Raw genomic sequence first — 27,656 nt, 5'->3', positions numbered from 1 at the left:
ATTTTTGTGAAGTTGTTTTTTTAATTAAATAATTAGTTTAATACAAATAAATTACAATATGCAATATGATGTAAGGCTGCATGTATTTGATTGCCTGTTTCCTATTTTAATATTTTTTAATACAAGCTGTTTTCTATTATTATACATTATAATACACACAAAGCTGAATTGTCAGCAGTCATTACTACAGTCTTCTGTGTCACATGATACTTCAGATATTGCTCTAATATGCTCATTTACTGATCAGTGTTGAACAGTTGTACTTTTTTGTTGTCGTAATAATTTTTGTGTGTGTAATGTTGAAGTTGCAACTCGTTGTCATCAGAAAACAATCATTTATTTTGTATTCTTATTTTAAGATAGATACACTAGTGTTTTACCAGGTCTAGTTTTTAACCCAACCAGTTATTTTTAATACATTTGTCATATTTGTGAACAACAATGCATCTAGCTTGCCGCAGACACTTTGTCACTTGCAAACTGTATTGGGTCAGCACTACAGCTCTTCAAGAACGAGCCTCCAGGCATTTTCACAGTATTGGCCCCCTGTGTCCAGCCGCGCTATCTCCCCTTGCCAAATGCAGTGCCACAGAGATCCCCCCTGAGGCTGCATTCGGTCAGGGAAGCCTGTTAGCTTAGCTTAGTGATGACCTGCATCTTGGTCAGCCTCGCTCTGTCTTTGGGATTCCCCTATAGGAGGTTAACGGCCCTTTGTGACAGGCTGCAATTCTTGAGTGTGTTAGAGCCTGTTAGTGTCAGTGGCAGACGTGCAGTCAGGGTTGTAGGCATAGATAGCACTGCGCTCTGAAGCCATGCATGAGAGCGCATCTGTACACAGAGCTGGAAAGGTCTCCCGCTGGGTGCTGAACTTTTGGTTGCTTGACTCACTCACAGCAGCAATCGTGTGTCGCTCAGGGCTCGGATGTAGGGCTTTTAGGTGGCATGCATTCATAGCGAGCTCCTGTCACTCACAAGGTTTTTAGCTGTGTCACCCTCCCCTGTGTCCTTGGGGTCATCAGTTTCACTTCAGTGATGTCTGCCATGTCGGTGGTGTTATGAAGACAGGAAGAGACAGCACTGATTGTCAACATGCAATGATGTTTACTCTGTGTTTTCCCCTCTCTCCTTTACACACACACAAATGCATGCACATATCTGTGTGGGAGAGAGGAGGGTGTTTGTGTGCTGGTGGTGTACTTGTCAAATGATTCAGCACCATGGACAGCTCCAGTGATCCTACCACCCATAAACATAGATTAAGGGGGTGTATGTGACCCCCCAGTCATGCATATTTATTATCAATATTGAAAAACATTACAATCATATTTTTATGTTAATTTCAGGCAGGTTGTAAAGGTTTGATGTTGTGTAATATACAATGTACATACAATGATGGCACTAATCTTGAAAAGATGTAGAAGATTTGGTGTTTCATAAAGCAAACATTCATGCAAGGCCATGGCTTACTTATTTTAGAAAATAATGTAAATATGGGAAAAATACTAAAATTGGTGTCTGAACACAAAGGGTTTTATGACAAACGCGACAGCGACTACAAAAATCTCGATAAGAGGTAGTTGTTATGGAGAAGAACTGCAGATCAAATAGGATTCGATGTGTACCCTGGTATTTCTGTTTTACATTAAGCACCATCCAATGTCAGGGAGTGAATTTGTACGTCAGCTCATAGCCAGCAAAAATCGTTTGGGTATGAACACAAAAGACGCATCGAAAAACATTGGTGATAAGCATGCGTGATAATCGTCCCGGTGTGTACGAGGCTTTAGGTTTAATAATAAGCTGACATGTACTTGCAAAGTTGCTTATAGTAAAATGTCTGTAGTAGAATAGACAGGAGAACGTCTTTTGGGGGGACGTCACAAGAAAGTGTTAGCAGATGTTTAGCATCTTCTAATTATCTACTAATAATCTAATAACTGGTAGTTGACATGTGGTTGCAAATCAGGGCTGTCTAGTTCTGCTCCTGGAGGGCCACTGTCCTGCAGAGTTCAGCTCTAAGCACAACTGAACACTCTTGAACAACATAGTCAAGGTCTTCAGATCAACATAGGTATGATGGGCCAAGTTGGAGCCAAACTCTGCACAGGACCAGGGCTGGACACCCCTGTCCTAAATGTATGCAATTTGGCGTGACTAAATATTGTAGCAACTTGTCACATTAATATAAAGCATGAGATCACAGCCACTCTGAGCTTGTGTCAGATTTCAAACCTTTTATAAGGTCTGTTTTACAAGGTTTGCTCAAACTTATCTTTTTATATTGCACTGTGTTTTACTTGGTATGGTTTGAAGTCTAGGTTGTTTATTTAGTGTTGAGTTGAATTCAACTACACCTCTGGCTGCTCCCAACACATTCTCCTTTTTCTCCTGACTCTTCATTTAATGTATTTAATGTATTAATCTTTGAACACACTTTCTTACCCTTCTCTTAACTTCTTTAAATTATTAAAGTTCATGCGTTCCTCTCGCTCTCCTTCGTTTCCTTTTCTCAATGTCTTTACACTGATTTCTTACATTACTCCCCACACTTCCCTGACCCCCACTGCTTCTGCATCACCAATGAAATCATATATACCTCCCTCCCTTTTCTCATTTCATCTCTCCATTCCACCTCCTGAGCTTTTCATGTCAGAGATGTATTCATCCTGACACAAACTGTTGCCTGGAATTATAAATATTTTATTAGCCATCTTTTTTTTTAATAGGGGAAAGACAAAGAGGAAGGGATGGGGAAGATTTATCCTTGTGTTTTCTTGGCTCTTAAGCTTTTTTCCCTTCCAGACTCTTCCTGTAGGGGGTGCTAAAGCCCACATGCTCATCCTAATCACTTGTTGCCCCATGTAAAAGATGTACGCTCCAATAATGACTTTATAAGTCACTTGTTTTATTGGTTAGACTGACAGGTTACAAGCGAAATTACTGTAATTAGAAAGCACAGACAGGCTACAGTCATTACATTCATAGCAGTGCACTTTCTCTAATGTTATAAAAACTGGTATATTATCATTGAAGCCTCTTGTAATGATACACCAGACAGGATGATGTCCTAACAATGGTGAATGATAATGATAATGTGGCTCTCTGTGAGAACAGAATCAATAGATGGAGCATAATGTCAATGTAAGAGCTCTACAATAACCCACTGGACCTGTGGGTGGACAGACACTCACTGTATATTTAGCCATAACTGATGAGTGTATTTCCTGTTTGGTAATACTCAGTTGGCCTCATGGGTCATATGTGCGTGCAGTTTTCGACACTCTTTGGCAGAGCCGTTGGGTCATGACTGTGGTTCATGCACAAATTGGTCAGACTGACATACTGGGTGTGAGTTCTAGGGCTATGTTCTTTTCAGATGAAAACCAGAGGATGACACTTTATTAACCTGACCATAAAGCTGTTATTAGTTTAGTTTAGTTTGGGTTTGTTTTGGTTGAAAGTTGAACCATTTTTGGGGTGTTCTATTATGTGCATAATAATAATGATAATAATAAAAACATTTTGGCTGCTTGTTAAAATGTTGTGTTTTATTTGTTTTGTAACAATATAGAGTGCTTTCACACGAGCATTCACATGCAGTCACGACTGAGCTTTGCCAAAACACACCTTGAAGGTTCTGAGGCAGATGAGACTAAAATTGAATTATTTGGTCTCAACACCAAACGATATATCTGGCTGAAATCTAATAGAGCTCAACACCCAAATAACAGCATTCCTCCAGTAAAGCATGGAGGTGGTAATATCCAGTTTCTCTGCAGCAGTGACTGGAGCTCTTGTCAGGATACAAGGAAAAATGAATGGGGCAAAATACCATTAAATTCTTGAGGAAAAACTGCTGCCCTCTGCCAGAAAGTTGCCAATGGGAAGAAAGTTTACCTAACAACATGACAATGTTACTTGTAACTTTTAAATAATAACAGACGTTTGAACTAAGAAAATCATTGCATTTTTAATTTGATAATGTTAAATACAGTACACATTTGAAAAGTTTTGCTTAAGTAAGCGGTTCCTCTACAGAAATGAATAATTTAATTCAGCAAAGATACATTAATCTGTAAAGGCTTGATAAAATTCTTTTTTAAATAGATGCTTTTCTTTTAACTTTTAACTTTTAACTTTTTTAAAAAAAAGTATCATGGTTTTTACAACTGTTTTCAACATTGAAAAGGATAAGATTAGCTTTTCCTTTTTGTGATTAGAGCTTTTCATCCTCCGAACCCATCCCTGTGTCTTGATCTTACGGCAGAGAGCGCACTCTGATCTTGTGCGTTTCATGTGTTTTCTTGAGACATCAAAGTATAATGGTGCATACTGGTTATTTGGATCTGTCTTCTCACTTCCTTATACTGGCAACATCACCACAATATTGTTTTGTCTCTTAGAAGGACACAGCAGCTTTCTTTTTCTCTCCCCTGTTCTTATTATGCATTGCTTTTTATTTGCTTTTACATAATGAAAAGTTCAACTCAGACTCACAAAAGAATAAATCTGATAAGAGTGAGAAAGAGAGGTGAGGAAAAATTTGACAATATTAAAAGAGTAAGACTTTGCCTTTGAATCGCAAATCCAATTATCCAGCAGCCGAGGCCTGAGGTGGCCTATCCGGTGCGGTGTACTTGTCCTTGCTTAAGGTTTCATTTCATTTTTTTTCATCAAGGCCACAGTGTCTGCAGATTTTATCTGAATATTTGAAGCGAGATGCCTTCAATGCTTTTGTTCAAAAGACAAAAGTCCTTGCTGTTGATTCACTCTTGAGTCTATCGGTATAAATGACACCCTAATAAATCATTTATACTCCAATATAAGAGCGTTAGCTGTAATAATTGGAAGGGATGATTAAAAGCGGCCTTTATCTGGATAAGTGCCTGCAATCGTAATGTCATTTAATATATATAGTGTATATCCTTCTATCAGTATTTTATTTATTTATTTAAAACCTTTTGGAAAAGTATGCACGGACCTAACCAGTGTAAAATATGTATATTTCCCCTCACAAGTCTATTTCATGCCTACCTGCCTTCAGTACTTCAGCTCTCTCTGTGGATCTTGTTTGATGATATGCCCAAGAGAAGACATGCAAAGAAGGAAGAACATCTCTCATCTTATCTGCCCTTTTCTTTCTGATGCACTCCTCCTCCTCTCTTTTCTTCCTCTACCCTGTTGCTATTCCCGTCCCCTCTATTTGGGTCACTGCACTCATCCATGAGGGTGGGAGACAGATGGGAATTTCCCTTCACTCCTGCCTTCCGTTTTCCCCCGTTCCTCCTCTTCTTTGTGTCTCTTCCTGTGTCTTCAGAGGAGACGCTATAGATTCATCTCTGTTGAACATCATAGCCTGGATTACAAGGCATGTTCATTTTAGGGCCGCAGACATACTAGCGATGTGCTGGTACCCTAATAGGTAATGATCTTAGCTGCTACTTGGTTGCTGGTTCAATCTCATGTAAGATGACCCAGAAACTCAATAGTTCCTGTTAGATCACAATCCTGCTCTATCAACATTGTGCCCATGAGCAAGGCATTTAACCACAGGTGCTCCAGTGAGACCGTCTGTGAAATTAGTCTAGAGTAAATCTCATTGGATGAAAGCCATCTGCTAAATGACAAGTAAAAACTCCAAATAGTATTTTCAGTGTTTTGGTTGTGATATTTAAATTTAATTTCATATCTGGATATGAAAAATTGCACATGCAAAGTAAAGTAATAAAAAAGCCATTATTTGTATAATCACTACGGTCAGCTTCTCTAGAGAGCAACAACTAGCAACAACAAAAAGCAATGATGCAAAATATTTCTAGATTGTGATACTGAATTAGTACCTAAGTTACAAATATATCAGACTATTTATTTATTTATTTACCTACAGTTTTTATTGAAAAAGTACCAATCGTATATTTATATATTATGATATTGCATCAGTCTTTTAAATCTTTAAATCAATATTTATTTAAAAAGAACCATGGATTGTGATATTACATGAACACAATGCCAATATCAATAAATATATATTGAATAATATTTATTTCAAATTTACTATGGCATTACCATAATATATTTATAATGTGATTGCATCAAATAGAATATCAATATAAATAAATATCTATTAAATAGCTATATCAATCAATATCAATACTGATAGATCCTTATCAATATTTATTTAAAAAGTGCCATATTACCATCATATGATTTATGATTTATCTTTTTTTATTATTTAGTAAGTACCATGATATTATCATTGTATATCTCTTTATATTGTGATATTGCATCAATACTTTTGATCCTTCCTGTCTTTTATAAATTCAAACGTTAATTCTTAAAGAGACAGTTCACCTAAAAATTTAACTTCTGCCATCATTTGCCTTCATGTCAATCCAGAATCTGTATGACTTACTTTCTTCTGTGAAATATTTTGTAAAACAAGCAACAAAAACATAGAAAAAAAAAACAAGACAAAAAAAACTGTTGAAAATGTCTTTTGGACACTGAATAACTTGCCAGACCACAGAGCTTTATCAAAAAATGTATTACTTCTTGATTAGCATAGTGAATGCAGTGAATTAAAAGCAAAACAGCGAGAAGAGTTCGATGTTACCCATGCAACTTTTGGTTACCTGACTATCATATATCATAGCATACCATGATATTACAGTCCCATGACGTTCTTTTTTACCCTTTTGAGTGTTATGTAAATATATTAGATTCATCTGACACCGTCACTGTAGTGCATGTTTAGGCTGGTTAATGGCATTTTGTTGTTGTTGTAAAAGAATGACATCTTCTAGCATTACCACCCAGTCAGCGGCAGGTAAACAGGTTCATTCAGCTGGTCTGAAGGACATGGCAGCGGTCAGAATGATGACATCATTTACCTCCTCTGTACAGTATCATATGGCGTGGTATTGTAGGTGAGCAGAGTGAACGGTGTGCGTTTAAAAGCAGCCCCAGGAATATTAGCCTCCCCCCAAAGTCTGGGCTGGAAATCAGCAGTGGACTGAGGGTTTGTGAGGCAGGAGTCTCTGAGGGAACAGTTTGGGAGTGTGTGTGTGTGTGTGTGTGTGTGTGTGTTGGGAGGTCAAGGACAGTCTCATATGCCCTGCCTCTGGCTGCTCTGGTGTGTACCCTGGTGGTGTTTATTTAAAGAGCTCATCAGCCTCCGTGCACACACACAAACTCTATACCAAAGTGTCCTGCCTCCCAGTCTGCCGGATTAATTAATCTCTTTTCCCCTCCTGATCCAGGAGAGCTGTTGAAAAGGGCCTTACCTCTTGCTGGTGGGCATCAGATGCCAGTGCTGAACTATTCATCACTACGACTTCTGGGAGAGAGGGAGAGAGGGAGAGAGGGAGATGAATGGATAGAACAAGAAAAAAAAGAAAGATGAGAAGGGAGGAAGAGGGTGGAGGGGTGAAGGAGGCCCTCTCTCCCAGCTGGCTGGGGCTATGATTAAAACTAGGGATGTTTCTATTGTGTAGCTGACAGAAGTCCTCATAATAATGCATGTATTGCTGAGGTCAGCACTCGGGGACGAAGGGAAGGATGTAATGAGGGACGTTGGGGAAATCTGTCAAGAAGAATTCCAGGGGATTTAAGTCCTACAGGGGACAAACCAACCTAGGCTTACTGCTAACGTGTACCTACAGTTTTCCAAAACTCAAAAATCATACTTACACATAGAGTTTCTACCGGAAATAAACACTAGTATAAAAAAAAAAACATCAACAACTTTTTATTTCTTTTGACACCAACTATGATTACGGGAGAGATTGATTCCTTACACTATACTGTGTTATGACCTCAAAACTCTTTTACCATAGTGCATGATTTGTGAAAGAAATACATTTTTATGTTTGCATCATCTAATAATCAGCTCCATATATATGGCTTTTTTGTCATAGGAAACTTAATTGGAAGCTCATCTAGTACATTTCTGCACTGAGGTATGAGTCCTGTGAGCATGGGTCAGATACAACTCAAAGACATGTAGAAGCAAGCTAAAATGGCATGGTTCCTCCAACAAATGCGACCACTCTCTAGCACCACTAAGTGGATATTTCATTTATGAATTACTGTGATACGTACAGCCAGAGTAATAAAATGTTTACAGATTCATGTTCATCTGTTTTGGATACTAAATGTGCTTTTAGCAACACTATTTGTCTTTTAAAGTGTTTTAAGACTTGCAGGAAGCAAAGCAAATATAATTTTGCAGAAATTATGCCACACACAGGTTTTTCCAATGAGCATTAGTTGGGAAAAATAATCTTATGCCCAATTCACACCACGGATGATAACTATACATTTTAACCTGTGGCACGTTAAAGTCCACCCCACAACTAGAATGGTGACAGCATAGAGAAACAATATCACTGCAATCACTTTCAGAACTATTTTTTGTAGCTTTTGGGGAAGTCGTGTTCTAGTGGTTTGAGAGTTTCTTACACACAACCCTAGGGTTGTGTGTTAGAGTTTTGGGCTGGCAATACCACGACTGAGGTGCCCTTGAGAAAGGCACCGAACCCCTAACTGATCCCTGGGCACCGCAGCATAAATGGCTGCCCACTGCTCTGGGTGTGTGTTGGTTCACTGCTGTGTGTGTGTGTGCTTTGAATGGGTTAAATGCAGAGCAAAAATTCTGAGTATGGGTCACCATACTTGGTTGAATGTCACGTCACTTTGTCACTTTTATATTTTGTCACTAATAAACGATAAAAACATCACAGACAGTCAGAATCCACCTGACTTTAAAAGCTTGTTCATTTAAAGCGAAAGACAACAACTTTTTTATTTGTTTATAACAAACATTAATTTATCGTCCACTGGTGTGGTTGTAATATATATAATATGTTGTATAATATAATAAGTTGTATTTATTGCTTTTGGTGTGAACGGGCTTTAAAAGCTGATGGAGTCTGACTGGCCGTCAATGTTTTTTTCGTTCATCAGCTGGAAAAAAATAGTTTTGGGAAAGATTTCAACAATATACTGTAGTTCCTATGTGTTGAGGACTTACTTGTTCTCATAGAATTGGAGCAATTATTAAAACTTTATAATTATCTTTATAGGCATCATCTTGGTTATGAACAGGCCTTTAGTAGTTAGATTTGTAACCTCCGTCAGTATGTGCTTTGCACAACCACATTTTTTTTTTGCTTCAAAGGCAATGTTTTTTTTTTAAGAAGGATTGGTCTGTGAACAAAGGTGTTGGAAATAAGGTAGAAATGGGAGTTAAGGAGCCTGAAACGTAGCGTGTCTAAGAGAAAAAGATGATTCAAATGAACAGATATAAGAAGAAAGGAATAAAAAGCAGGGAGAAGGAGAGGGAGGAGCACTGCATTCACGTCAGCCTTTGATCAGAGCGGTACATGGGGCGACAGAGGCTCCGGGTGCTTCTGCGCAAAGCACATCAAGGACAGAACTAACAAACTAGAGACAAAAACAAACGAACTAACAGAGAGGTCCGTCATCGAGCAAACACCGCAGCGGTGGGTGGCACGTCTCTTATCTCTCTCCTCTGCACAAACACACTTGCAATGACAGCGAAAGCAGAAGATGGTCTCTGAAAAGCTTTGAGTGCAGTTTAAAGAGGAAATGTTTACATTTAGAGTTTTTCCTTGAATTATCCCCAGTCCCAGCTGCTGCTATCACTGATGAAAGACCTGCATAAATAGACTAAACTAAATTCACTGGTCCATCAGCTAGGAGAGAACAAATCATTATGAGAGTCAAAACTTTTCAATGAATCAGATGAACTGGTTCATAAAACTGAAATGTTTGTTTATGAATCAGAGTGAGTGATTGTAAATGTTTTCATTGTACGCTAGTGTGATGTTTTAATAAAACTTACAAATATAAAATAATTACTTTTGATCAATTTAATGCATCCCCACTGAATAGAAATGTCAGGGACCACATAATGAAGGAATTAGCCACTTATTGTCATTGTCAGTTATGCCAGCACCAACCCAACTCTAACCTGTCTATTCCTTTCTTAACTGGCATTGCAATTCACAGCCATTTTTCCTGAACAGGGATATCCATTCCCACAGAGCAGGTATCCTTTGACTTTATTTGGGAGTTACAGAAATGAGATTCTCCCCCTCAGCGTCAGACAGGATGAAAGGGAAAGAAGTGTAACTCTTCTGCGTGTGATCTGTAAATAGCCGAGACTCACAGGGAGAACATGTCATTTATTTGCCACATTTCTGCTGTGAGGTGAAAATTGTGTTTTGCATCCACAGGCCCATCAGCATAAACCTTGAAAATGTAGCATGTTGTTTGCTAAAGGGATTGTGGAGGAATGGCATATTGCGAACAGCTGACTGAATCTTTAGGATTAGACATGCTGATTACGAGGAGGCAAATACAGAAGTGTATGCTGATGATGTGATGATTGAGGCCAAGAAGGTCTAATATTGCTCCCCAATCTACCCTAAAATACCTCACTGCTCGCTCTTTAACAGTGAGTTATAACTCCTTATATCAGATCTTGATAGTCACAACCCGCAGCCTTTTCCAGCACAGCTATCTAGCCAAAAAAGATGTGGTTTGATCCCAGCTCTGCCACTGAGCTCCTGTAAAGTTAATTGAAGTAGAAAAAAGTGAGCCTCTTGATCTACTGCCACACCTGCAGACGAGTCTGTGTGCTTCACATTTAGGTCTGTCAAAGACGCGTTTACTGATACGGATCTCACCTGTCTGGACATCATTACCCAGTGCTGCTCTACCGAGTGGAATAACGTCTGGCCCGGCTGACGGTCAGACTCCCGCTGCGCTGGATGAGCGAGCGGTGAATCAGAGCAGATATAGCAACACTGATCCATAGATCTCAGCACAGCTGCCTTCTCCTGTGTCCTGAAACAAAATGAGGCAAAAGCTACTCCGTATATCTAACCTTTACCGTAAGGCAGTTTTAGAGTTTGCTGAAGCGACCATATTTCAGTTGAACTATCTGCAGTTTAAAGATTAATGGATGCCTCAGAAAGAAATCTGATTAGATCGTGGAAAGCGGTGGGAATTGATTGCCACATGTGTTTGCGGTGTCTTTTGAAACCGTGCCAAAGTAGAGCAGCGGGGGGTGTGAGCTACACACACAGCAGACGGCTTTTCCAGTTGCTTATACTGGCTCATGGCTGTGTGAGTGTGTGTGTGTGTGTGTGTGTGTGTGTGTGGTGTGGTGGGGGGGGGTGACAGCATATTAGCTGATAGAATTTTGATTATTGGTTCATGTGCTCAGTGAACCAAAAACAAGACACATGCTGACTGACATTACAGAGTGGAGGTGTAAAGACGCCTCGGGAGCCTTTGTTAGTCCAACTGCTTTACTTTGATGTGAAGGACAGTTATTAGCTCGGAGACATAGAGTCAGTTCCCTCTCATTTATGTCACTCATTGATTGGTTAAAATCTTCTGAGGTACTGTACACCTGCTGTACCCAACCGGATTGATGCTTTCAAAATTACAGGAATTGCACAATTGCAGTATTCATTTTTAATAAGACTGAGATTAGCATCTGGCAATTTAGTAATTTAAAGAAAAAGTAATGCAGCACTTGTAGAATGTAGAGAAATGTAGCAACATGTAAAAAGAAAAAATTAAAACAATACAATAATGAAATACATATCTTAAAAAGAAAAAAAAAGATTTAGAATAAATTTAGAATCATTACAGTGAACAATATAATAGTATAATTTCATATTATTTTATAATAATATAATAATTTCTTATATATATATATATATATATATATATATATATATATATATATATATATATATATATATGTTTGTGTGTGTGTGTGTGTGTGTGTGTGTAAAAATCTTTAATAAATATGTCTTTTTATATTTTTCATGCCTCACACCATGCCAAACATCTTTAATATGGAGATCATGGGGATAAAAATTCAAATTACTGTCCATCAGAATAAGTCTGATAAGCTATTGGTCAGTTTAAGGTATTATAATTCATCCCTTTGTTAAGAGTTCATGCTGGGAGATTCATCTGAGGGTGTCTCAGACTCTTTTTAACACTTTAAAATTACAGATGACCCCAAAGTGTCTCTTCATGTCTCTGTGCAGCGCTCACTCTCTTCTCTTTCCACCTATTCCTCTCACCGTCTATCATCACTCCCTTGCTTTCCTTCACGTCTCTATCCCCTCGCTACTACTTTAAAATTCAACCCTCACATGTCTATCCGCTCTAAAACCTCAATTCAAAAAGGAAAGAATTTTTCCCCTTCATTATCAGTGAAGTACCTCTTATTAGAATTAGTTTGATTTGCATTCAGCGGCCAATATTTTTGTGCATTTCTGCATCAGATTGAGTAGGAATCGGGCAGGGAGGATAACTGGACTGAAGGAGTGATGTTTTGGAGGAAAGAGTTTGGGAGAGGTGTGGAGTGACAGTGGAGTGTTTATTTGGAGCCACAAGTCATGCGTGGTTAGACAAGCCAATGCGTCAAGAGAAGAATCTTGATTAGGAGTGGATGCCTGTACCAGCATGTCTGTTATTGCTTCCTCTTTCAGTCATTCATGCATTCATTTATCCTCCTTTGTGTTTTTACTCTATTAAAACACGTGGAGTGCTCCGTGCTCCGTGCTCGTGATAACAGAGGGACGAGCGTCTGAAAGACAGGTGCTGTGTACGGTGTGTGTTGTGCTTCATTCAGAGCTCTCAAATAGTTTTGTGTGGGAGTATAGACCATTAACTGTGACCCTCATGTTTTGTTAAATTGAGAGATCTGTGTGTTTGTAGCTCCAAGGTCTTGAGGAGCTTTAGCTGCAAGGTCTCATCACAGTGGTGTCTCCGGTGGATTTTTACAAGGACGTGTTTCATGTGTCTGGTTTGCTGCCATCACTTGACTCCAGCAGCCTTTGATAGGAGCTTCAAAGCTCAGGCTGTGAGTGTCTCTCTCCACATGAACTGGCACGTTCTCTGAGCGCTACATTCACCTGCTCTCCTCTCCTCCTCCAGAGCACATACTGTACCACCCATTTCTCCACCCGCCTACGTATGTCCCATCACCTCTCGCTTTCACATTAACTTGTCATATTGGGTCATATTTCACCTCAATATTAGCAAAAAGTAAAAACAATTCAGACCGAAATTGCAGTATTTTGTATCTATCTGTCTATCTATCTATCTATCTATCTATCTATCTATCTATCTATCTATCTATCTATCTATAAAAAGTAATTATATTGATAAGTAATTAAATAATAATAAATATTGTGAATAATTGTAATTATGCCTCCTCATTTTGAATGGACATGATGCTTTTGATGGCTTTTTATGACCCTGAGATTTCTTGCATGGTGATGTAACTGTGAAATAATATTTTATTGCTATTAATTGTGACCTGGAATGAAACATGCACTTGTATGTATAAAGGCAATGCTGTCTTTTTCTTCACTGGCTCACAGTGAGATCCAGAAGTCAATGCAGTCAACGCAGAGACTTAAATTAAGTGGCGCCAGGTTGTTGTATAAAGTAGAAATTTGTACCTTTGGGATTAGCCATCTACAGTTAAGGAGTTTAGTAGCTGCAGTCCAGCACAGAGCTTGTGGTTTTTCTCTGGAGTCTGGACTCAACTTTGCCCCCTGTAAAGACACAGAACAGGAAATCAATGTGATCCAAACAAAAACAAAAAGTCACTGTGGTCACTATGTCAGTGTTCCTGGCGCCAAATGCTACATCCATTGACCCCTCAGATTGAGAATGTAATAGAATTAAAAATGAAGTTGAAATCACATGCATGTGCACATGCTACATTATATGGCCCACTTTGATTCTCTCATAATAAGATCTTGGAGCAAATGAGGAGAGCAGTTCCTGTTCTTTGGTTAGTCATCTGTGTCTTCCCAGAAGTCCATTTGTGAATGAGTAAGAGAGGTCTCTCAGGCAATAGAGATGGCTGAGGAGTGGAGAGAGAGGCAGAGGAGAGTGAGTATGTTGGTAACCCAATGCCGTCCAGTCCGTGGCCGGAGCGATACTATCAGGACCTTACCAGAAATCCTTCTCCTCCCTTTCGAGAAATATTATCCTCCTCTTACCACTCCACCATTGCACTTTTACAGCTTCCTGCACGCTACTTCATCACCCCCTGGCATCTAGACCCTGACCGCCCATTTGAAACCTCTTCACAGGTGTGGCGCTCGAGTTACGTGGGCACTCTGAGTTATCGCACACTCCCTCATCCTTCGTACGGCAAACAAACTCAGCTATAATCAATGGGGCCGTTCTGAATGCACATAACTTACGGGTGATGTATGAAGCGCGCCTCGCGTCTGGCAGATAGAGACTTTATTAGCGTTGATGGTTCCAGGCTCTGTGGCGGTCCAGCAGGGGAGGGGCCAGGTGGCACTGCTTTCCCCGGCGGCTAGAGGTGACACTCCATCAGGGAAATTCATTGGGCTCGTTGCATGGCTAATTTATTGAGGATCTGTGCCTGGAGGGGATAATGAGTGTATGGGCCTCTGATGGATGTCCGAGCGGCGCTTCTGAGCAGCTTGAATTACCGCAGCGGCCCTGCATATGTCAGAACACGCAACTGGTTTAGAGCGAGCACTCGCTCGATTGATGTATTGATTAAAGTCTAATCTAAATTAATTCTCTTCTATAAATGTTCACCTTTCAAACTGACTGCTTTGAAAGATGTAGGGCCTGCAGAAAGTGGAGTGTTAGCAGTGCATTTCTGCTTCTTGTCTGAAAATAAAAAACACAAAGTAAAGAGGGAGTGCAGGGATGAATCAGGTTGCATACAAGTTTAAATCCATCTGTCTATCTGTTGATGTGTTGTATTATTATCAGCAGTGTTGGTTAAGTTACTTTCAAAAAGTAATTAATTGCTATTACTGATTACATCGTCAATATTGTATTTAAATTACTAATTACTCTGTCTGAGTAATTGAGTTATAAATAGAAATTTAAACTCTTCATTCAGTTTGAGTCAAACATAGAATAGTTTAGCCTTTTAGCTTTAAAACAACTGTATTACTTAAACAGTTTTATAAAAAAAATGTAACCTTCTTTGGTTAACAAATAGAAGTACTCTGAATAACAACATATCTGAATAACAAAAAAGCTTAAGAAAATTCAAACAATACATTTCAGTTTGGCAAGATGTTCAGGAAAAGCCCAACTAGTAAAATCCATACAGGTTTATGTAAAAAAAAAAAAAAAAAAAAAAAGAACTTAGCTAATGTGGGTAAGATTAATTTACATAAATGAACTTCTCTGCTGAATAAAGTCATGTCAGATCATGCTGTTCTTCTGAAGTAAATTCTTCATTGCAGGACTTCTTTCAAAAAAGATGAAAAATAGATGAATCTTGTTTTTTTTTGTTTTTTTTTGTATCTAGATGAAAATGTTTGCACACAGGTGACTGTATATAATGAGCTCAGATACGGGAAACATTGTACCTCGCTTTACTTAGTAACATGTTACACCCAACACTGATTATTAGTAGTATCAATATTGATATATATATAAAAACTAAAAATGTTTTTGGATTTTGAATGATAAAATTAATAAGAAAATCATTTAAAATTCATCAACACCAATGATCTTCTAGGTTGCTAATCAAATAACATTTGTGACAAGGACCTTTGTGAACTGTATATAATGTATATTCTGGTTATTCTTATGAAATGAAAAAGAGAAATTGCATTCCTCTAAAATGCACGAAAGAAAGTGAGAAAAATTGTGTCCTTGCTGAAAGAAGGCAAGGCCATTATTGTGAAGGGTCATGAGGTGTGGGTCACGTGGTAAGTGTCTTAATGGCAGTGTCTCTTGGGCCTTGAAAACACCTTGTGCTTGATCTTGGTTTGATCTTGGAGAAGAACAATACTGCCTATTTGGCAGTGACAGTGAGGTGCTATTACCTTCACATACCCTTCAACCCACACAGACCGAACTACCATAACAAACATAATCGAAAACATTTATTGAAGGTAAACAAGCTTAACATACAAAGCCATGACAGTTATAGAGTTTGTAGCACTTTTGTTTGATTTGTGTATTATCAATTGACTTATAGTAAATAGTGTTTAAGATACTCAACAGCTTACAAATCATATACAGTGACTTAAATGTAATATCATACATATTTATGAGTTTCTTAATTACTTTGCACTCATAAGTTTGGCCTCCTACAATGTCATTACTCACCCTGCCCTCGCTGGTGCATGCTCCTTACACTGTGACTGAATGGTTTTGGCTTGCGTTCATCTATCTGTTGGATGAGAAATATAGCACCATCAGAGTTCCTTGGTTCCACATCCACTGGCATTGATGATAAATCACCTGAGTGGCTGGGAATCAGATACCTGTGAAACATCCTAGAGCAGAGTAACTCTTATCTAAACTCTTAACCATGATTGAAGATGTACTTAGTTTGTGAGCTGAAAGGATATATCATTTTCCTCTTTAGAACAGAGAACAGACTTGATGTATATGTAAAATGTAAGCACAGCTTCATGCTTTGTCAATGTCATGTGTGTTTGGTGAAATCTCTCTACCTTAGAAAGCAAGACACGTGCCACTGGATTTTCAGGGTGGTTGTGGTGACGACCAAAAGTTGGTTCTGGAGATATTGATAACAATTGTGGGAAAATGGTGGAAAAAAAAATTAATTGGTAGTTTTTAAATTCAATAATATGGATGAAAATGAGATAAATAATCAGTCGTATTGATGGGGCGCCCAAATAAGATTCTGCTTAGGGCCCCATAAAGGTTTTTGCCGGCCCTATCTCCTTGAGTTATAACCTTGATAAGAAACTCCTTGTCAGTGGTGGTTTTCTGTCAGACTCCTACTGGACCAATCTACAAAACACAACCACCATATTCACCATTGCTCTGTGTTTTGTAAGACATTTACTCTCACCCCATTAGTGGACACCTGATACCAGACTTGCCCGTGTACCCGAAGCCCAGATCAGACGCAGGAAACAAGAGCAGACTGAATTGAACAGTGATCTGTATGACCCCTCTGCTCAAATACAGCATTGCATTAAGAGAGCGAGCTGCTCTCTCCCACTGTTAAAGCCCACTATGGCTTTGTAAGCGATACAGCTGCTTTTGTCTGCCTTACACTAGGCTTTCAGAAAGATTGATGAAGAAGAGAGGAAAGGGGCAGAGATATCTTTTGTTCTTGGTGACTTGGGAGGAGAGACCTCAATATAAATAACACAAAGCTGCACAAAGACACAGGTCTTTGTGTGTGTATGATTAAAAGTGAAAATTTGTGACTGTATGCATTTGATGGCTTGCGTTATGATGTTTGTGGGCGGCAGTCATAAAGATCAGTAAGAAATGGAGTCTTAATCTTGTGGTCTTGGATTTGAGATCTGTTAAGACCAATAAATTGAGGCCTTGATTTTGGTCTGGCTCTCTGAACAAGACTGGGTAACACTTTAGAATAAGGTTCCATTAGTTAATGTTAGTTAATGTATTAATTAGCATGAACAAACAATGAATAATACATTTATTACTGTATTTATTCATCTTCGTTAATGTTAGTTAATGAAAATACAGTTATTCATTGTTAGTTCATGGTAATTCACAGTGCATTAACTAATGTTAACAAGCAAAACTTTTGATTTAAATAATGCATTAGTAAATGTTGAAATTAACATGAACTAAGACTTATAAATGCTGTAGAAGGATTGTTCTTGCTTAGTTCATGTTAACGAAAGCAGTTCTAAAGTAGTAACTAACATTAACTAATGGAACCTTATTCTAAAGTGTTACCCAAGACTGTAGTAGATTTACAACATACTAAAGATGATAAAGACATTGTGGAACAATTTCACTTGATTTACTTGAATAAATAATTGCATTAGAAGAATATGATTTCTACGATTAACTAATTATGAAAAGTGTTGATTTCAACATTCCATTTCGAACTACTCCTTTTCTCAAAATTGTGTTTTTTTTGTATGTGTGTGTGTGTTTTTTTGGAAGCAGTATAAACAGCAATTAATTAATTTAGTTTTAGATGTGTAACCTACATAAATCATATTGAATGTAGTTGCCTTACATTAAAAAGCTATTTGACTGTAAATTATATTTATTGAAAATTAACAATAACAGTTTTTTATTATCATTATGATTTTTGCCTCAATCATGCGAGTCTATAGTACTAAGTAAAAGGAACATCCTAATTCTTCTAAAAAAAAGACAAGTCTTGAAACTAGGTTTTGGTTTGGATCTTGGTTTTGAGAGATCTGGTTTTAGACTGGGTCTGGATCTGGATCTCCCATATTAAAAAAACTGGTTTTAAGCTCATGTCATTGTGATTTCTCTTTACATTTCATCTTGTTTGTGTCAATGTTTGTTCATAAATATAAATGCTGTTGTCTGCCATGTGATGAGTGTATAGGCATGAGTTATTTATGCTGGTGCTTTTGCAAACAGCATGAGTTGGTGTGCTGTGATGAATGTGTTTGCATATGAATTGACGCGCGTGTGATATTATGTATGTGTGTCTGTTGTTATTCTTTAACGTGTGCGAGTGTCTCCCTGAGCATCCTGCTTGGCATTCAGTGCATCTGAGAGCTCGTTGATCACAGAGAGAAGTCTGTGTGTGTCTGTTCGGCAGGTAAACTCACAGACATACCGGCTTCTGTCCCCAGCACAAGTAATGCACAGCCGAGACGCTGCATTACTGCTAACATCAGCACAGAGCACTAGACACTGTCTCCCTAAACACCACATTACTCACACTGGTATGGTAAATCTCAGCAAAACACACCCCAGCATCATTCACTGACTGTGTATGTGAATGCTGGAAGATTTCTAAGCTGCTTTGCTGTTGTTTGTCTCAGAATGGCAAACTGTTCCTGCAGTATGTATACTGTGCACAGTATGTAAATATGTACCTATAGGCTGTTCAATACAGAGCGCAGAGCGCACAGCGTGAGATGCTGTATCCCACAATTCAATGCGCTCCACTTGACCTTCTATTTCCTGTGTGACGAATGAACCTGAGGCAATATTAACTGAGATATTTAACCTCCGTCTTGACTCATCATTTTGTCATATTGCCAAAAGGTTTCATTCTTTACACAAAATGAGATTAAATGTAAAATAAACATTTGTTACTGAGACTAATATTACTGGATTCCACTCACTGTTGAGGTCATATGACAGCTACGTATCATATTAATATTTGAAATGTTTATTTTTAGGTATTATATACTGTTTCACCAACTATTTTATATTATTTGGAACATTTAGGTCAGTAAAACTTTTAACAAAAAAAGTATGCTTTTATTCAGCAAGGATGCACTACATTTATTAAAGGTAACAGTAAAGGCATTTCTAATGTTATTTCTATTTTAAATTAAATCTGTTCTTTTGAACTTTCTGTTAATCAGTGTGTCCTGAAAAAAAACATTATGACCGTTTCCACATAAATATTATGCCATTTTCAACAATTATAATAATAAGAATAAGACATGTGACACCAGAGACTGGACTAATGCTAAAAAATAAGTTTTTCCTTTACAGGTATAAATTATTAAAATATATTCAAATAGAAAATTGTTATTTTAAATTGTAATAATACGATTTAAAACAACTAAACTCAAAGGTTACCTTCTTTCATGTAAACTTGGAAAATGTCTCTGGAAAAATGGTCCAATTAAATACTGACTAAAAAAAGGTCATCTTTATTCCACGCAAACAGAACGTTTCCATGCTGTGCACAGCATGCGTGCATGCATACTGTACTCTGATATCATGCGATAAATGAGTATGTACGTTATTCCATGCATAGCCATTGAAAGTGAGCATAGAGGGTCTTCATAAGTAGGGTTGGGTATACTGTAGTTACCGGTTCCACTTAAATGAACTATTTTACCTTCATTGAATGTAGTTGCTGGAATGTACAGTAGTAAGTAATGTTGAGTAATGCTAGTCCATCAGTCAGCAGGTCAGAGAGCCGGACTCCCTGGGAGAGATGGATGAAGCTCTTCATGTATGTGGCTGTGAACGGTCTTATATCAGGGCTCTGCAGACTCACCACCTCTCTAAGTCACCTTCACCTGTCTGGATGACGAACCCAAGGCCCTTTATCAACTCATATTTCTTTTCTCTGTCATTCTTCATCTTTCATTTTTCCTCTGCACATGCTCTCGAATCCCCTCGGCCTCTCGTCTCTGGTCTCCGCGGTACTCTGGGTGGGTTCGGTAGCAATCCCTCTTCACCTGTGTGCTGATAAGGCTTCACTGAGAGCTTTCAGATGCCACTGATTATGTCTCGTCTCTTTGTGCCCTGTGTTCTGGAGATCTCAGCATCTCTCACAGCATCCAGCACGGATAAATGAATGCCTTTTAAAGCTATAAAGCTCTTGAAAAGCACCCTTGTTGTTTTAAAAGGACATTGTGGTTTTCATCTAGAGAGGAAGCTTAAATTCTATCTTCCTTTTTTTACCCTCACTGTTCATTGTCTTTCAGGGATTAGGATTGTGTGTGTGTTTGTGAGGAAGAGATTCTGTCAATGGTTGCGTATCCAAGTTTTTTTTTTCTTCTTTAGTGACCTCTCTGGATCAGTAACATTTCTAAGAGTGTCAGTGAATAGGTTTAATGCCTTAGATCAGGGGTGTCTAAACCTGCTCCTGGAGGGTCTCCTTCTTACTAAGTTCAACACACCTGCTGGGATGTTTCTAGTAATCATGAAAACCTTGATTAGCTGCCTCTGATTTGAGTTGCAATATTCGTTTATAATATTCACACTAAGAGCTTAGTAACTAACTTAGTCTGAACTTACAGTTTTTCTCAGTCGCTTTGGTACATTTCTCTAATCATTCTTGAGATTTGCAAAACAGTAAGTGCATTTCTCAAAACAACTCGTACAAATATCAAAACACAATGGATGACCTGCAAAAGCCAGTCTCTTGCTCAAAATCCTTAGTTCATCTCTCAAAAATAAATATCTGTGTCAATGAACATGTCAGTGCCATCAGAATGACAAGTCCTTGTGTCATAGTTTACGGATAAGACAGTCAAATTGCTTAGTCATGTTGTCAACATAACTGATGTATGTTCTGATGTAAACTACTGTATTGAACAGTATGCCATATGCTTATGTATGCCATATATCCATTTCAAAACTACACATTTACACATTACTGTTTGTGGGATGTTGATTGAAAGAGACTGGATAGAATTCCCAGTTACACTTTTACAGTTTTTCTCAGTCACTTTGGTGCATTTTTCAAAACAGAAATGAAACTCTCAAAACTACTTGTACAACCTCCACATCATCTAGCCATTAATACACATCATAAAACCAGTTTCTCATTCTTTTGAACAAGTTGCGATTGCTTTTGTACATTCATGCAATTGATTATGCATGTTTATCGGCAGTTTCCTACATTATCAGTTGCTCATGTCATGTTGCTCAAAATGTATTGCATAGTTTTCTGTGCAACAGTCTTACCCTTCAAAACATCTAGTCTTTAGTTCATCATATAAGTCATTAAATGCAAAATGGTTAATCTAGTTGTCAAAAACTGCCTAGCACACTTTTTATATTTATTTTTACACATTATTATTAGACTTTTTGTACATTTGGCATGAATTGTCCAAGTGAATCTTGACTTATGAAGAGAATGTATATGATAAACCAATGATAAACCCTTTCTCTGAAATAGCTCAAAGGTTCATCTCATGAATCTTCAGTTGAAAAGCTTATACTGTATAGACAGAGGACAACACAAGAGTTACACATTCTGAAAATGGACTTATTTTCATATTTGTGTCCATATTTGTTTTTCCTTTTCTATATCACAATGACATTGTAAAGGTTTTTTTTTTGGTCAGACTTTGTAAAAGTGTAACTGGGAATTCTATCCAGTCTCTTTCAGTCAATATCCCACATGCAGTAATGTGTAAATATGTACGTTTGAAATGGATATGGCATACATAAGCATATGGCATATTGTTCAATACAGAGGTTTACATCAGATCATCCCTCCAGAGTAAACTGTTATATTGACAACATGACTAAGCAATTTGACTGTCTTATCCGTACACTATGACACAAGGACTTGTCATTCTGATGGCACTGATATGTTCATTGACACAGATATTTACTTTTGAGAGATGAACTAAGGATTTTGAGCAGGAGACTGGCTTTTGCAGGTAATCCATGGTGTTTTGCTATTTGTACGGGTTGTTTTGAGAAATGCACTTTATGTTTTGCAAATTGTGAGTTTGATTCAAGAAATGTACCAAAGCGACTGAGAAAAACTGTACTAGTGGTCTGACCAAAAAAATAAAAAAATAAAAAATACTTTTACAATGCCATTGTGATATAGAAAAGGAAATATGGGAACAAAGATGAAAATAATTCCATTTTCAGAATTTGTAACTCTTGTGTTGTCCTTTGTCTATACAGTATAAGCTTTCCTACTGAAGATTCATGAGATGAACCTTTGAGCTTTTTCAGAGAAATGGTTTATCATTGGTTTATCATCTACATTCTCTTCATTAGTAAAGATTCACTTGCACTATTCATGCCAAATTGACAAAACATCTAATAATAGTGTGTAAAAATACAAATAAAAAGTGTGCTTGGCAGTTTATGACAACTAGATTAACCATTTTGCATTTAATGACTTATACTATGAACTAAAGACTAGATGTTTTGGGGGGTAAGACTATTGCACAGAAAACTGTATAATACATTTTGAGCAACATGACATTAGCAACTGATAATGTAGGAAACCGCAGATAAATGTGCGTAATCAATTGCATGAATGTACAATAGCAATCGCAACTTGTTCAAAAGAATGAGAAACTGGTTTTATGATGTGTATTAATGACTAGATGATGTGGAGGTTGTACAAGTAGTTTTGAAAATTTCATTTCTGTTTTGAAAAATGCACCAAAGTGACTGAGAAAAACTGTAATTAAGTTGCACCTATAGATTTGTTGGCAGAACCTCTTGCTTACTAAGGCTGCATTTATTTGATTGGAAATACATTAATATTGTAAAATAATACTGCAATTTCAAATAACTGTTTTCTATTTTAATTGTAATTTATTTCTGTGATGCCAAAGCTGAATTTTCAGCATCATTACTTCAGACTTCAGTGTCACATGATCCTTCAGAAATCCTTCTAATATGCTGATTTGAATGGGAGTGTATTTTAATTCAATTTAACTTTCAACTTCTCATTGAAATATGATAAATAAATAATAATAAAATTATTATATTTTAATAAAAGTTATATTATAGTCTGAATAGTATATGTAGATGTTTAAATTCTATATATTCTGGAGCTGGAGCTATAAATCAGTGTCAATAGATAAACACTTAAAACAAACTGGAAAATTAGACATTTATTTGTTTTAATTGACATTTTTGTGACACTGGAAAATGTGTAGTTTAGACCAGTTGCATGCTTGAGAGCCACTTAAAACTAATTTATTCATATAATGTTCTCTCTCTTAAAATGGCAAAATCATTGTAAATGTCTGTCATACCAAACACAATCTCATTGATTTAATTAAATTGTCTGCTATTTCGGTCCAATCCTTATTTCTGGTTTGTGGCTTTTGTAGTACTTTGTTTATACTTAGGACTATGTATCAACTGAATGCATATGCAAAAGTTTAATGGTGCAAAAAAAGTTACTAAAGTTGTCACTAGGGCAGTACCCTTTCAAAAGGTACCTCTCTGTAGCTTATTTACCCATAAAGGGTTCATATTAGTACCTTATATATATTATTACTGAAAGTGTACATATTAGAACCTAAATGATTCAGTATTAGTATCTTTTGAAAGGCTATGTCCCCAGTGACAACTTCTGTACCATTTTAATGAGAATTAGACTCTCCTTCATACTCTGGCTTCACTCTTCCATTCATCTCTTTCTTTCTCTTATATTCCAGAGGCTTTTGACATGGTGCTGCGTCTGGGTCGTAATTCCACTCTGATGCTCTTACGGGAGGAGTTTCCCAGTTTGGGGGCCGGTGCCAGTGGAGCCGTCACACAGTTATTCCTGGAAATGTCTCTCTACATCCTGGGCTCTGATGCTAACGTAAACGACATGGTCTCAACCTTCTTTTCCCGAATTTTTCCTTTCACCTACCGCCGTCTCCTTGGCAATGGGGCAGTGACAGGCATCTCGGAAGAATGCCTCCGTGGGGCCTGGAGGGGAAGCTCTGCATTTGGATCGTTTCCGAAGATGATGATGACCCGGCTGTCTCGTTCGCTCCTGGCCACTCGGGTCTTCCTGCAAGCGCTGAACCTGGGCATCGAGGTGGTCAACACCACCCAGCACCTGCGTGCGGGCAGGGACTGCGGGCGCTCGCTGCTGAAGCTCTGGTACTGTCCGCACTGTCAAGGCCTGCTGGAGGCCCGGCCGTGTCGCCCGCTGTGTGTCAGCACCATGGGGGCGTGTATGGGTGGAGCTGCGGAGGTGCAGCCTCACTGGAGGTCATACGTGGAGGAACTGGGGTCACTCGCCGCTGCCATGAAGGGGGAGCAGGACATCGAGGCCGTGGTGCTCAGACTGCACGTCATTATCAGACAGGCTCTAAAACAAGCCGTGGCCGCCAAGAGCAAAGTCAGCGCACAGGTCAGTGACACTCGGTCTCAGAAACAGGGTGAGAATTTGAGCGCTGTAGGCAACTCCAGCCATTTGCTAACACCTTCTTTCTAAAACCTCAACCTCCGAAGACATGTCAGCAAACCCAGTGTCAGCAGACCAGAACAAGATAAATGATCCACAGGGAGAGAGTGTTTCTGATTTGCTAGTTTTGTGATTGGCTGTTAACAGACCCTAGGGCTAAAAAAATCAAAATAGCTATCAAGATTTTTCAGGACACTTCTTTCAGTACATATATATATATATATATATATATATATATATACATATATATATATATATATATATATATATATATATATATGTGTGTGTGTGTGTGCGTGTGTGTGCGTGCGCGTGTGTGTGTGTGTGTGCGTGTCTATATCTATATATAGTTATCTGTCTGTCCAACATGACACAATTCTACTTAACAATTCAGATTCCTTAATGATATTTTGTACTTAAGGAATAATTGTATTTGAAATAAAATAATTTTTGAAAATATGAAAAAGAAGAAGAAAAGAAATGGAAATGGACATTTTTATTAAATATATGAATGTAAAACAATTATCGTAAAAGATGTTTACAGACTTTTTAATTACTTTTTGTAGTCTTTTGAATGTTATAATTCACAATGTATTCAAATAAAAATTTTGTAACATATTTTACTTATTAATATTTATAAAATACCACCGACAAATGATGATATATATCTTTATCTATAATTAACTGATTAATTGATATATAAATTATAAAGTAATAATTAATCAAATTGTCAATAATTATACACTGGCAAAAGTTTAGCGTTTTTTCAAGCAAATCCAAAACTTGTGATGGAAAAACTGTATTTTCACTGTATTTGTGTGAGAGAATGCAAAGTTTATTGGTGGAACAAAATACTTAAAGCAACATTTCTGTGAGGAAGGCAATATTTTTTTGCAAAAAAATGCATAAATGTTTAGAGGTAATAGAAAAGCTTGAAAATATAATTCATTTCTGCCATTTCATATTTTTTTTTCCATCACCATGTTTTCTTAGCGGCTTTGTAAAAACATTTCAGTAGTTGCAGTATTCGCCACTCGTTTTCCTTCGATAACCATTTCAGATGTGTTCATTTTGCGTAAGATCACTCTAAAACATTTTTACCCAAACGTTTATTCAGGAACCGACAAACCTTTGTCACTGAAGGCCTTTTTGTGGGGGCAGGAGGAGTTTAAACCGCAGTAAGGCACTCCAGTTGCTAGAGTATGTTAGTGAGATCAGGAGGGCAAGTGCTCATGAAATATTGAACATGAGCAATGGTGGAGCTTGTTCAGCTTTTGCATAACGGGTCGACAAACTGAACTTTCCACTGTAACACTGAGTTTCCCATCGGTGCAAGACACTTCACAGACGCTAACCGCACCACATCACACTCGCATTATTCATCAAAAGCTCCATCTCCACTTCTCCCCTCCTCCGCAGCGTGTGAATTACTCCACCTTAGGTTTATGCTGGTAAGGCGTAGGTGTGTGTGTGTGTGTGTGTGTGTGTATGACTGCGGTTGTGTTTGATTCACGCAGTATTTGCGGAGATCAGAGAGGCCTTTGATAAGTGGAATATGAACATGTTATTTATTCCTAAAGGGGTAATCGAGCTGCTTGATGGGGCTCCTGTGAAGTTTTCACAACAGGGTCCTTTCGGGCATGTAACCTCACAACTACAGTGTGATGAACATGTAAAAATAACCTACACACTGCCATAAGCTGTTAATATGTGCTGTAACGTTAAATGTTAGTATTTTCACATCTAAGTGTCCACATCTCTCCTGCACATTTGTCTGTTACTAAATATATGTGCTCTAGAAACATTCAGTAAACCCATGCTTTGGATACCTGGGAGAGATTCGGGATTAAAGTCTGTGTTTACTCAGTACAAGTGTTTGTATATTTACCCAGACCGCCATATATATGGATATTATTTAGAAAGAAAACATGCACAAATATGTAGTCTTAAACATTACATCCAGGAATAAATACAAGATTTTATAGCCAAAATATAATTAAATTAAAACAAAGGAACAAATTAGTACACAGTGGTCTCAAATTAGCTAAAATAAAGGAGTGAATTAATCATATCTGGACCAAACTAAACTAAAACAATGAACCGAATTAATAAAATGTGGCCACAAATTACAGCAAGTCAAAGGAACATCATCTTAATTCATGGCCACGATATCTTTTTTTCTTTTTTTGTCATTCATAAACTATCACACATTTTTCAAATAAATTCCTAGATATGAATCAACAAGTCATGTGACTTTGCCTTAAGTGTTGTTGTTGTTTTTTTACATAAACTTGCAATCAAGATGGAAACATGGGCTACTATTGAGGAAGATTACTGAAATACTTTGAAATATAGATATTATTTACTGTAGTTTAAAATACTTAAGTCAAAATATCATTATTATTTATTATTTAAAAACTAAATTGAAGCTTTTAAAGTAGGCAGTCTTTTTAATTGCTATCAGATGATGTTTATTTTTACAGTCAGAACAGTATTTATTTAGCATAAAAAGAATGTGTATTTGTGTGACTGTATTGAACATGAATTGGTAAACTGGTAAATATTGTAGTAAACAGATTAATTTATTTAGCTCAAAAATACAGTGACAAACAGCATAATTTAACTACTTTTTACTTTTTTTAACTACTCTTAGTATTTTTCTACAAAAACATGTAAATGTTAGAGAATCATTTAGTGAATTATTTTAAACAGATTTATTTATGTAATACACCAGACTTCCCAACACTACTGAGAATAATAATGTATATATATTTTAATTAATCTGATTCATGAGTTTGTATGAAACAGGACAGGGAGTATGTTAATTACTGTATCATATGTATCCAGGACCTGTCTAAATGATTATCAAATGAAACATTTTAATTTTTTTGAACTGTGTAAATATAATTTTTTTTTTTAACTGTAATGTAATGTACAGCTTTTATAATTTAAAGTACCTATTAGTGGGTTACACTTTACAATAAGGTTACATTTG

At 37.4% G+C, this 27,656-nt stretch overlaps 1 protein-coding gene across 1 annotated transcript in view; it reads left to right on the top strand.

The window, feature by feature from the left end:
* gpc3 (glypican 3) overlaps nt 1-27,656 on the top strand; it is a 109,842-nt gene that overhangs the window by 32,368 nt on the left and 49,818 nt on the right. Inside the window, exon 3 of the mRNA XM_026225591.1 lies at nt 23,919-24,607. Coding sequence (XP_026081376.1) covers nt 23,919-24,607 — 689 coding nt within the window. The remainder of the gene's footprint in view (nt 1-23,918; nt 24,608-27,656) is intronic.

This window comes from Carassius auratus, chromosome 39 (assembly GCF_003368295.1).
Source record: "Carassius auratus strain Wakin chromosome 39, ASM336829v1, whole genome shotgun sequence".
Lineage (NCBI taxonomy): Eukaryota > Metazoa > Chordata > Actinopteri > Cypriniformes > Cyprinidae > Carassius > Carassius auratus.
The sequence above is the reverse complement of the archived record's forward strand: the minus strand, read 5'-3'. Positions and strand labels throughout refer to the sequence as shown.